Source organism: Muntiacus reevesi, chromosome 4, assembly GCF_963930625.1.
Source record: "Muntiacus reevesi chromosome 4, mMunRee1.1, whole genome shotgun sequence".
Classification (NCBI taxonomy): domain Eukaryota; kingdom Metazoa; phylum Chordata; class Mammalia; order Artiodactyla; family Cervidae; genus Muntiacus; species Muntiacus reevesi.
The window spans coordinates 142,227,441-142,239,716 of NC_089252.1; the positions used below are offsets into that span (position 1 = coordinate 142,227,441).

At 52.0% G+C, this 12,276-nt stretch overlaps 1 protein-coding gene across 6 annotated transcripts; it reads left to right on the top strand.

Moving 5' to 3' along the window:
• The first annotated feature begins 4,925 nt into the window (after positions 1 to 4,925).
• On the top strand, positions 4,926 to 12,076 carry SMUG1 (single-strand-selective monofunctional uracil-DNA glycosylase 1). Of its 6 annotated transcripts, XM_065934252.1 has the most exons (4): positions 4,932 to 4,964; positions 6,242 to 7,006; positions 8,373 to 8,757; positions 9,765 to 12,076. In XM_065934252.1, exons 2-4 carry the CDS (start codon positions 6,939 to 6,941, stop codon positions 10,290 to 10,292), a joined length of 981 nt encoding a protein of 326 aa, XP_065790324.1. In that variant the 5' UTR covers positions 4,932 to 4,964; positions 6,242 to 6,938; the 3' UTR covers positions 10,293 to 12,076. The 6 variants fall into 6 exon arrangements, with proteins under 6 accessions (XP_065790327.1, XP_065790324.1, XP_065790329.1 ...); XM_065934255.1 differs by lacking the exon at positions 6,242 to 7,006 and having other exon boundaries at positions 4,926 to 4,964; positions 8,456 to 8,757; XM_065934257.1 differs by lacking the exon at positions 6,242 to 7,006 and having other exon boundaries at positions 4,941 to 4,964; positions 8,509 to 8,757.
• The last annotated feature ends 200 nt before the right edge of the window (positions 12,077 to 12,276 follow it).

Genomic DNA, 12,276 nt, shown 5'->3' on the forward strand with positions numbered 1-12,276 from the left:
GGCAGGACAGGGCCTGGGTCGGGGATAGGTTGGAAGCTGGGGTTCTGGGGTCCTCTTCTCACTTGGTTACTTGGTCCCTCTCCCAGTCTCTTCTTGACCTCTCTTCTCAGTTGCCCAATTTGGCTCAATCTGTGAGAGACATATCTCCCACTTTGCCCAAAGTGCAACTTTCATCTCTTGTCGCAGGGCGCTGCGATAGCACGAGTCACCTTGGCTGTCTGTCTGTCTGATATCTGTGCGGTTGCCTCAGAATAATTGCTCTGGACAACTCTCACACCACTCAGACAGATTGTCCAGCTTCCTGGCCCCGACATCTCCCACCACTGCATCAAGCCAAATTACTCAGCCATCCCCACCCCCACCCCTGCCAGCCGCAGGCTCTGGTTAAATCCGATTAGTGAGGAGAGCACTGTGCTGAGCTGACAGCTCCTCCGATAATTGCTTCCCAAGTAAGCCATGCAAATCAACCCATCCAGCCAGGCCCTGCTCCTCTCCTGGGGACCCAGGAGTCCAGGCCCCAGGAGAGGGAGAGCACCTGAGTTGGAGAGACTTTGGAAGCTGTCACCTGCCTCTAGCAAAGGGCCATCAATCCATAAAGCTGGTCTGTGCTGCCTTGGGGCTGAGGAGGGGGTGGTGGAATGGTGAGCCTGGACTAGGGACCTCACTGGCTCTGTGTTTCTGTCTTAACTGAGAGGGTATCATTCTGCTTCTCATTCTTGTCCCTTGGAGAAGAATTCTATGTACCCATTTTCCAGTAAGGTATGTGAAGGCAGAGGACAGGGAGATGACTAAACCTGTTAAGAAACAAATGGATGGATTCACAGCCAAGCTCCCCCTGGTTCTTCAGGCCCAGGAATGAGGTGGGAGTAGAACCCTTGGGACCTGTGGATGGCTTTCTCCATTTGTGAGTCCCCTCCCCCACCCCACCAGCCTGGGGGAGAAACATTGAGGGTTAAGTCCCTGCAAGCTCTGGGATGTGGCTGTGATATGATGTATCTTTGGAGGCGTGGGGAGCCTGATCAAACCCTGAGACTTTGCAGCCTGTACCAAGGAAGACAGGTCTTTGCGGTGCAGTGGTCCTTGCTCATCCCATGCATCAGAGACTCCTCGAAAGTGTCAGTGAAAGTGTTAGTCACTCAGTCATGCCTGACTCTTTGTGACCTGGATCCCATGGAGCCTGCCAAGCTCCTCTGTCCATGGGATTCTCCAGGCAAGAGTGGGTAACCATTTTCTTCTCCAAGGGATCTTCCTTACCCAGGAACTGAACCTGAGTCTCCCACTTGTGGGCAGATTCTTTACCGTCTGAGCCACCAGGGAAGCCCAGAGACTCCTTGCCAGCTCTCTAAATCAAGGTCCTTTAAAGGGCTTGTTCATGCCTCTTCTTTAACGCCTTTCCTTCCTCCAGCTTCCCCTTATCCCATCTCCTGTTGACTTTGGTGACCTGAAACCACTTTCCTCGCAATCCTGAACTTCCAGTCCCCAAATCTAGCTCATTTCTTTGTGGAAATATCCGGGGACGAATTGCCGAATCTTGTCCTCATGCCTGTGTGTCTGGTGTGGCTCTGTGGCCTGGATCTGGGGTCCTCAGACTTGTATCTGCCTGAGATCCTAGCATATAGTCATAATAAAGCAACGACAACTATGGATCTTTATGGATCTCCAACCCTGTCTTACCCACTGTACTAAGCACCTTATGTAATTAAGTCATTTAATTATCACAAAAGAAGACATGGATTACAGTGATCATCCCATTTTACAGTTGTGCTAATTGAGGCAGAAAGAAATTAAGCCACTTGCCCCAAGTTACCACTAGTAAGCGGCAGACCTGAGATTCAAATACAGGTGGTCTGAGTCCAGAGACCACACTCTAAAGTCCTCTGCCTCGTTGCCTCTCCACTCCAATGCCTTTAAATGTTTTTTGGGCTGACTGAGAGGGCAACTGAGACAGCCCCCAGTGCACTGGGGCAGAGGGACATGGCTACACTGAAAGTCAAACACCTGAAGCTTTTGGGGTTCCCAAGGGCACAGGTGGCAGGAGCTAACAGGGTGATACCTGGTGCTTGGGGAGGGGGAAACATGGCCCTCACCTTCTCCGATCCCCATAGCTATTTTTCACACTGGAGCCCTGCATCTAGACAGCTCCCAGCTCCTCCCCTTAGGAGCCTGGAGATAGCAGGGAAAGACCTGAAAGATCAGCCTAGAAGCCCAAGTGAGCTGGGAGTCAGAGCTAAGACCTCCAGAGGCCGATAGATGGCGCTCGTGGCCCAATACAACCCAGGCAGCCCAAGAAAACCAAAGGAAAACAAGCCAGCAGGTTAACCCCTTACCGCCTGGGCTCCAGCTCCAGAAGCAGGCTGGTGGGCAGCTGAGGACCCTGTCCCAAACCCGGCTGGCCCCTACAGAGTGACCCCACTCTCTAGGCTCTGCCCAAGCCATAGCTTGGGTCTGCTTCTGCTCCTTCCCCACAAGCTCTATCCATGGATGCCAGCCAGCCCCTTGGAGACTTCCCGGAGGGCCAGGAGACTGACATGGACAAGGCAGGGTGGAAGGCCCCACCCCAGCCCAAGTTTCATCTCTCAGGCTCCATCTCTTAAAGTCTATTGATCTCTGTTTCTAATCACCCCCACTTGGGAGAGCTCCTCACGTCCATCTTTCCTGAGAGGGACTCACCAGGTGGGGAGGAGTAGCATGGACCAGAGACAGAGAAGGCCCTCAGGCCACTCTAGGATCAGCTACAGGGACTTCAGGTTGCCCAAGACTTAATTTCTCCCCATGTTGGGACTCCCTGTCTTTGGGCTCCCAGGGGTGAATGGGCTTACAGGGACAGAAACAGTTATGAAGCCCTTCCAGGAAGATGGAATCATGGTTCAGGGTCCTGGGGAATCTCTGCTTGCCTGTCAGTCACTTCACTCATTACTGTCCTGCCAGCTGACTTGGAGTGTGGAGAGGCGGCTATAACGACAACCTGGTGGTGCTTGGCAGCAAGGGGTGAAGGGTGGGGTGGCAGGAAGGTTGTCAAAGGGATGGGGAGGTTCCTAGACGTTTTTAAAAAAATTCTGGCCAAGCCGTGGAGTTTGTGGGATCTTAGTTCCCTGACCAGGGACTGAATCTGGGACCACAATAGTGAAAGCACTGGGTCCTAACCACTGGACCATCAGGGAATTCCCTCCAAGAATTCCTAAGCAATAAGATAATACTACCAGCATGGTTCCCCTCCCTGCCTAATTTTTGTTTAGAAACACAGAAATGCATAGATCTGTGGAGATAGAGACGCCTGAGTGAAGAGCCAGTCAGAAGGTCAGGATACTCTTTTATTTCATTCATTCCAGAAGAAAAACGCAGAGACAGGGAGATAGATGTACATATAAGGACAGAGAGACTATACAAGAGACTAGCGACAGAGATACATATACATAGGCAAAGAGAATCAAAGACACAGAGAGGGAGAGAGTCTGGCACAAATGAAACCTCAGGAAATAATGGACTTTGTTGAAGGGGATGATTAATTCAGTTTCCAAAGTCTTACAAGGGTAGGGGTGGTTTCTCATCTGTGGTTCAGAGGGTTACTGCTCACAGCTCTCTGAAGCTCCTGCTGCACCCTTTAGGTTTTTGTCTGTTGGTAGGAGAGCAGGGGATTGGAGAAGGAAATGGCAACCCACTCCAGTGTTCTTGCCTGGAGAATCCCAGGGACGGGGGAGCCTGGTGGGCTGCCGTGTATGGGGTCGCACAGAGTCAGACACGACTGAAGTGACTTAGCAGCAGCAGGAGAGCAGGGGAGGCTAGAGAAGCGGGTAGCATCCTTGTTCTCTCACCTCTTCCTCTTCTGGGATTCATTGGTCTCCACCTGCAGGGAGACTGCTTTCCTCTGATCTCAGTCATGGCTGTGCTGGGGCATTCAGGGGGTGGGGATGGGAAGAATCTACAAGATAACTGACCTTATGGGGTTTCCAGTCTAATGACAATATTATAGTCAGGACACAGAAACAGATCCAGCCACAGGACAAGAACAAAGCTAGGAGTGGGACAACTTTGGATATTAGTATTGGGTTGGGAAGGTGGGAGTGAATGAACTGTTAGATGCAGCCATAGAATTGGTCAAGGAAGGTGTCCTGGACAGAGTATTCCCAGAGGTAGGACTGGGAAGGGTGGAAGGTAATAGGGCTGGGTAGACAGCAGGGCCGAGGAGGGGGAGAAGTGAAATGGTAAAGCTGTGGAGACAGGGGCTTGGACAGTAATGAGGGATATAAGAGTCTCAAAGTTATTACTAAGGAGTTTTTTTGTTTGTTTGTTTTTGTTTTTTATTTTTTTTTCAGTGGGTTTTGTCATACATTGATATGAATCAGCCATAGAGTTACACGTTTTCCCCATCCCGATCCCCCCTCCCACCTCCCTCTCCACCCGATTCCGAGTTTAATTAGAGATGCCAGAGTGCTTTCGTGGGTGTTCTTTGTTTTTTTGTGTGTGTGTGTGTGGGGGGGTGTTCTATATACAGTCCTTGGAGGGCTGCATAGGAGAGGTCTCTCTCTCTCTTTTTTTTTTTTTAGGAGAGGTCTCATATCTGGAGCAGCAGGAGGGCTAGAAATAGCTGTTGTTAATACCCTCAGGTGAGTTAAGAGACTGCAGATAGTTGATCCTTGATTCACAATCCCTTTGGGGAAAGTGTATGAACTTTTGGAAAGGTGATGTAGAGCCCAGAATCGTCAAGGTCCTTACTGAGCTTAGCTTCTCACTTCTCAAGTCGTCTGGATTTAGCCCTGGTGTAAAGAATAAACTACAACCCCCAGAGTTACTTACTGCGAACTTAGCACACTTTCCGGGAATTTGAGTATTTCCGGCGGAAGTGGCGGCAGCTATGCCAATCTCTTTCCCTAAACAAAGTGGACTACAACTCCCATGGTCCTCTGCGCCCGGCGGGGGTTGGGGGTGGGAAAAGGAACCGGAAACCGGATGGGGCGCTGGACCAGGTGAGGAAGTAGGAGTCTGGGAACCTGGGGCGTTGGGGGGCGGGCTAGGGCTCCCCGGGCTAGCCGGAGGTGACAGGTGGAGAGTGGAAATGTCTGTGTTTCGGGGCCCCTCTCTCCGTCAGGGGCTCGCCCGGCGCAGAGAGAACCGAGCCCATGGAACCGCCCCGGAGACCTGCTGAGACGAGGCTTTCCCGTCGGGCGGAGCCCGCGGGCGGACGTGGAGATTTCTTGTGGATCCTTACTTGTGTAAGGATCCCCTCGAACTAGGAGGATCCTAGTTCTGGGTCCATGCTCTATCAGTATTATTGTTATCATTATTGGTTTTAAGGATTTGCTGATTGTCCTTGTGGATTCCTGAAGTGCCCCCAAGGCACACGGGAATGGACAGTGTCTTGGATTCCTTCTGCCTTTACTGTGTTTTAGTGCCAGAGAGCCTAGGTGGCCAGACTGACCGGTGGATCACCCTCCACTTGTGCTTAATGTGACTCTGTAATTTATCAGTGATTTCAGAAACAGACATTTCTTGATCTCTACCCGTGGGTGACTTTACATAGAACTTCCTGGTTTCTCCTTTGGGCTTCTATGGTGTTTTGTTCAGGACATTAAAACTGGAATCACAGTATGTCACAGTGTATTACAGTTGTTTATCTGCCATGTCACAGTCGTTTATGAGTCGCTTTTTCATTTTGGATTTCTCTCCCACCAAAAGACTACCACAAAGCCTATCATGTAAGAGACTCATTAATATTAGGGGGAAAAAATGAGTTAACAGCTGGTGGTAGGTTGGATGGGAATTTTGATTTTCATCTCATAGAGAAGACAGTTAAATGACTTGCTTAAGAGAATCTTAGAGATGAAACCGGGACTAGAATTAGAGTCAGTTGACACACAGCCTGTAGCTCTTGCCTTCTGATCAGGCTTTGAAATTCTAGAACACTGAAAATAAGGTCTTGTCACTCTTCTGTGTGTCCCTGGCCTTGCTGTCTTCAGGATGGGTCCCTAAAGATCAAAGGTAGGCTCAACGTTAAGACCCAAGAGAGATGCCAGACTTGGAGCAGACAGTCTGCTAGCGTTGGCACTGTGTGGGCCCTGGAGACAGCTGAGCTCTCCACAGCTCCCTTCTCAGCCTCTGTTTGAGTCCAGCTGGCCCTGGGTAGCCACCTGGACAGAGCAGTCTAGGGAAGGATTTCCTAAGTTTAGCCCTGACTTTTTAAATTTTTATATTATGTTGGAGCATAGTTAAGATTTTTTTTCTCTTTCTTTCCCACTTTGCCAAGGCTAGGGTCAGAGAACAGGTTGATGGATCAAGCTGTTGTGTCAACCTTGTGATCCCATCTGGGGGAAGAGGCTACTCTTGACCTGCACATGGGGTTAAGAGGGAGAAGAACCATGATCCCTGCCCTGTGGGAGGCCCAGATATGATGGAAACGTGCCCAGAGCCTGGCAAACACTCAGAAGCAAGGAGAGTGCAAAACGGGCAGCTGAGCCTTGAGTCAACTTGGGGTGTAGAAGTGAAGAGGAGTCTGTCAGGAAAGGCTCTTTGGTAGAAGGTAGTTTTATTTTTACTTATTTATATTGGCCACGCCGCGCAGCTTGCAAGATCTCAGTTTCCTAATCAGGGATTGAATCCAGTCCATAGCAGGAATCCTAACCACTAGGCAACCACGGAACTCCCAGAAGGTAGTTTTAAACAGCATTGAAAAAAGATGAGATGGACACAGTTAACTGTCAGATAAAAGCTGGGACCTTGGAGATATGGAAGAAAATGAAACAGGGCTTCCTCTCTGATCTGCCTCAAGTCTAGTCTAGGAGGCAAGGTGTGAATTCATGAAGATGCCACTAACCATGATGACATGCAGTGGTTCTCAGCCATCACCAACCATCGGAATCTCTTGAGGAAGCTTGTTTAAATACAGCTTCCCAGGCCCCACTCCAGACCTACTTGGGTTGGGTAGGGCTGGGAAGCTGCAGCAAATGCTGCGGTGTCCTGAAGAGGGACAACTTTCCCAGAGGGAGAATTTGAGCTTCATCTGGAAGGGCAGGTATGACTCAAATTTGTGTGGGGGTGTGGGGCAGTCAGTCCTGCTTCAGTCAAGGAGTCTATGAAAAGTTGGGTTTGTGGAAATAGCATGTGTTAGGTTTTGGGAGTTCAGATAGAAAAGGCATTTTGAAAGTGTGAATGGAATGATCAGTTTGGGCCTCTGGGTTCACATGGGAGTGATGAGAAGGAAGATTGGAAGGCGTGGCCTTTGTGGGTTACAAAGCTAGCTGGGGTGCTGCCTCTGCCTCTTCCCTATTCCCTCTTTCTTGTCCTCTTCCATTTCCCACTTTGCTCCCCCGACCACCGTTTACACATCTTATTCCATTTCTTACAGTAATATTTTTAAGTGTTCCTGTTTAGTCACCCAGTCATGTCCAACTCGTGACCCCATGGATTGTAGCCCACCAGGCTCCTCTGTCCATGGGATTCTCCAGGCAAGAATACTAGAGTAGGTTGCCATTTCCTCTTCCAAGGGATATTCCCGACCCAGGGGTTGAAACCATGTCTCCTGCATCACAGGCAGATTATTTACCACTGAGCCACATGGATCTCCAGTATTTTTAAGTGGATATTATTTTTCTTAGTATTTGGATGAGGAAACCTGAAGCTCTGGCCGTGGTTACATAGCTTGTAGGAGTCTAGTCTGAGTCTGCTAATTGTCTCACTCACCACTGAGGATTCTTGAATGTGGGCAAAAATCTGGGTTGGGGTTGGGGGGGCTCTAGAATTAGCAGGGTGGCTGATCAAACTGTCTCAAGCAAGATGGGTGTGGATGGTGAAAAGCAAAGCCTTGTGTCAGATGGTTTGGTTCAGATTCCAGCTGCATTACTTGCTAAGTGCGTGACCCTCAGCAAGTTGCTTGATCTTGCTAAGCCTCAGTTTTCTCACCTGTAACATGGGAGCAGTAATGCCCACCTCATGCGGTTGTTATTTGCATCTTTGAGGGGTACCTGGCACAGAGCAGTTGCTCACCACCTGGAATCTATTGAAATCAGCTCTGTGATTAGTCTCTGCGCTGGGGCTGTGCAGCCGATCCTTCAGCTCGTTGGTTTCCAGAACACAGCCCATCCTGGATGGACTTGTTTTATTAAGGATGACAGTAAAAGTGCTGAAAGCTTGCCATCTAAATAGTCATTGAAAACCTTGGCATGGCCTAGGAGCTAGTGACCCTAAACCTATGCCTGGTGGAAAGGGGGTTTGGAGTGGGGGATGACTGGTGGTTATGGGCCATGCTCACTAGGTGATTTATGCAGAGGAAGAGTACTTGAATCCAGGAGAGGAAAGGCCCTTCATTACCAGGAACCGGGATGAGTGAAGACCTGCCTAGAGGTTGAGGGCTAACTGACACAGTCTTTTCTGATCCCAAGGAATGGTAGTAAGGGCCCTGGTCAGCCTGGACCCCTCCCACTCGACAGCTGGGGCTGTTGGGGCCTGTCCATCTGTTTTCCAGGTGACGGTGGCATGGCTGTGCCCCAGCCTTTCCCATCGGGGCCCCACCTCCAGCCTGCAGGTGCCCTGATGGAGCCCCAGCCCTCCCCTCGAAGCCTGGCCGAGGGCTTCCTGCAGGAGGAGCTTCGGCTTAACGATGAGCTGAGGCAGCTGCAGTTTTCCGAGCTCGTGGGCATCATCTACAACCCTGTGGAGTACGCGTGGGAGCCACATCGCAGCTACGTGACCCGCTACTGCCAGGGCCCCAAGCAAGTGCTCTTCTTGGGCATGAACCCAGGACCCTTTGGCATGGCCCAGACGGGGGTAAAGAGCTTGGTTCCCCTGCGGGGTGGAGTGGGAGGGTCCAGGGTGGACGCTTGGCTGCGTGTGCCGTTCAGGAGTGTGTGCATGACGGTGGACACGTGTGGGTGCGCCCCCCGCCCCCATCCTCATACCCTGGCTCCTGCGGTGTCAGACACTCTCCCGGCCTCACTGCCTGTAGTTAACCAAGCACATTAATGGTAGTTCCGTTTCCCTTGTGAGCGGTCCACTAATTGCCTCTGAGAGCCCTTCCTTCCGCCAGCCCCATCCTTACCCTGCCTTGCCGGATCTCCCCTCTCCCTAGAGTGTTGTTGGGGTCAGGAGAGGGACCAGGGCTTGTCAGGGGAGACTGGTTAACGGGGGTGGTCAGGGAAGAGAGGCAGGGCATTCTGACAGCCCGGGTTCTGTTTCTTAGTCGAGGAGAGGTTGGAACAGAGTCCGCTGCAGGGCCTGCCTGCTTCCCTCTCGGACCTCCGGATGAGCGACTACCCCTCCGTGGGGGTGCTCGGCAGATGGGGGAGGGGAAGAGGCTTCAGGGCAGGAGGCTCAATCGCTTTTATTGACCCCAACTGGGGGCTGAAAGGTGATCAATGATGATCAATGGAAATGACAGCCCGAGGCTTGGGGCTGAGAGGGCACCCAGGGAGCAGCGGTCAGCCCTGTCCTTGTGTCTCCTCTCATCCTGGCCGCCTTTCTGTCCCAGGCCATTTGTCTGTCCCTCCCGTTACCTATCACTCCCTGCGTCGGGCCAGATATCCCCTCATGTTTATTGTGCCTGGTCCCAAAGGCTAGTCAGGGTAGATTCTTCTGCACCATAGACCACATAAAAAACTGGAGAAACATGGACAGGCTCAGACAGGGCCAGAAGTCCTAGTTTCCGGCTTTGGGGTGGGGGTGGAGGCAATGGGAGACAGCTAGATCCCTCTGGAAGGTGGAAAGGAGTTGCTTGGTCCAGACCCCAGGCGTCAGGTCTCCAGTTCGAAGCCCTCGTGTTTCTCTCCTCCTCACAGGTGCCCTTTGGGGAAGTGAGTGTAGTCCGGGACTGGTTGGGCCTCGGGGGACCTGTGCGGACCCCTCCCCAGGAGCACCCCAAGCGACCAGTGCTGGGACTGGAGTGCCCTCAGTCCGAGGTGAGCGGTGCCCGGTTCTGGGGCTTTTTCCGGAACCTCTGTGGACAGCCCGAGGTCTTCTTCCGTCACTGTTTCGTCCACAACCTGTGTCCATTGCTCCTTCTGGCTCCCAGTGGGCGCAACATCACCCCCGCCGAGCTGCCAGCCAAGCAGCGCGAGCAGCTCCTGGGGGTGTGTGACGCGGCCCTGTGCCGGCAGGTGCAGCTGCTGGGGGTGCGGCTGGTGGTGGGCGTGGGCCGCCTGGCTGAGCAGCGGGCGCGGCGGGCTCTGGCCGGTTTGATGCCCGAGGTCCAGGTGGAGGGGCTCCTGCACCCCTCCCCTCGCAGCCCACAGGCCAACAAGGGCTGGGAGGCGGTGGCCAAGGAGAGACTGAACGAGCTGGGCCTCTTGCCGCTATTGACCAGTTGAGCAGCCCTGCAGCTGGCACAGGACATGTTCAAGGCCTTTCCTTCTGGGTCAGTGGATGACCACACGCCTCGGACTGGAGCCACAAGGTCCTCCTGGGCTCCTCAGTTTGGGGGACCTGCCGTTTTGGCATTGCTCCTGCTGGCCCTCCTGATTCCTGCTCACTTCACCTTCCTTCCGTCTGTGGTACCCAACTCCACAGAGAGCCAACATCTGTGAGCCGCTCTACCTCGCTGCTTCCCTGGAGCCTCTCTTCGGAAGAGAGTGACCCCAACAGTGACTTCTGAGGTCCTATTTGCTGTTTTATAGAAAAGATCCCACTAGGATCCCCACCTGTCCTAGAACGGCTTCCTGCAGCTCACCCGTCTCCCCACAGGGACTGGGACAAAGCATGAGTCGTGGCTGCTAAAAGTGAACTTCTGATGAGAGGCTGAGGGTGGGTCAGGGGGAGGTGAGTGTGGCAGCATGGGAAAGGCCAGAAGACCTGGATTTCCATCCCAGCTCTGAGACTTGTGCACTTTGTGATTTTGGACAAGCGGATTGACCTCTCCAAGCCTCAGGATCCTCATCTGTCACATGGGGTCCCTGCCTCACTGGGCTGGGGTGGGGATTAACTGAGATAACACTTAGAAGTGCCTTGCGTAGTGCCTGGCACGTGGGTGCTCACTACAGCTTTTCTGGCTTTCCTGCCTCCTGGTTGGGGGAGCACTACACTACACTACACAGGAAGCCCCTCCGCCCTGAAGACCGGGTTGAGGGGAGGGGTGGGGGTCTGGGCCTCCACCCATATCCTGAGTGACGGGCAGGGTCTTGCCCTGCCAGAGATGGACCAATGACTTTATGGAAAACCCAGCCTGTGATTTTTCAGGCTAAGCATTAAAAGCTCCTAAACCCTTTTGTGTTGGCCCTTTTTCCCCTCCTGCACGTCAGGGGTGGAAGGTGGTAGTTTGTATTTTCCCTTACCTCTTCCTGTTTGCAAAAGGTTCTCTTGGGTGGCTGGGTAATGGTATGAAGTCTCTAATTACCTTGCCAGAGCCGCAGGATCTCTGTTAGAGGCCTGTCGAGTGGTTTGTTTGCTATCTGTGGCACTTTGATGGGTGGATGGGAGCCTGGTATCTCCAGCTAACTCATTTCTTACCTCTGCTGCATGTCTGCCCCTGGGAAAGTGAATCCAGTCAGGAGCATAGACCACCTTAATAAGGAACACATGATTGGACTCTAGCTCCTGGTATAGACCATCTCCAGATCTCAAAATAAGATTTTTAATATGTGTCCTCCCCATCGTATAATAAATAAATTGAGTGGCTTCCATTCTTGGTTGTTGAGAGGGAACTTCTCGGTCCTTGGCATTTCCCAAGCGCTGGGAGTTTTGTCATTCACGGTGGGACCCTCAGACTACACATGAGCTTCTGCTGAAATTTGACTCAGGAGGGCTGACCATGCCCAAAAGACCAACTACGTGATCAGAGGATGGGGACTTCAAGCCAGGTGATATCAGCCTGAACCCCAGGGAGGGGAGGCGGGGTTGGAGATTGAACTCAACCACGTGGTTAATGATTTCAATCCGTTCTGCCTTCATAATGAAACTCTATAAAGACTCTGGACACGGAGACTTTGGTGAACTTCCTGACTGGTGAACACATGGGTGTGTCAGGAGAGTGGTGTGTCCTGATTCCAGGGGAGAAGGGACATGAAATCACTTTGGGACCTCCCAGATCTTGCATTATGTGTCTTCACTTGGCTCATCCTGATTTGTATCATTTATAATAAAACTGTAATAATATGTGGAGTGCTTTCCTGAGTTCTGTGTCATTTTAGCAGATTATTGAACCTAAGGGGAGTATAGGAACCCCTGAATTCATAACCAGTTAGTCAGCAGTGCAGGTGACCTGAGGACCCCTGAACCTGAAGTTGGCATCTGGAGTGAGGGCAGTCTTGTTGGGCATTTTGCCCAGTCTTGTTGGGCACTTTGCCCTTAAACCTGAGG

What these genes read in the sequence shown, in the direction of transcription:
- SMUG1 (XM_065934252.1), top strand. Translation starts at nt 6,939, where the DNA reads ATGCTGCGGTGTCCTGAAGAGGGACAACTTTCCCAGAGGGAGAATTTG. An exon ending in AGCTTCATCTGGAAGGGCAG is followed by an intron (nt 7,007 to 8,372) that starts GTATGACTCAAA and finishes TCTGATCCCAAG; the next exon opens with GAATGGTAGTAAGGGCCCTG. An exon ending in TTGGCATGGCCCAGACGGGG is followed by an intron (nt 8,758 to 9,764) that starts GTAAAGAGCTTG and finishes TCCTCCTCACAG; the next exon opens with GTGCCCTTTGGGGAAGTGAG.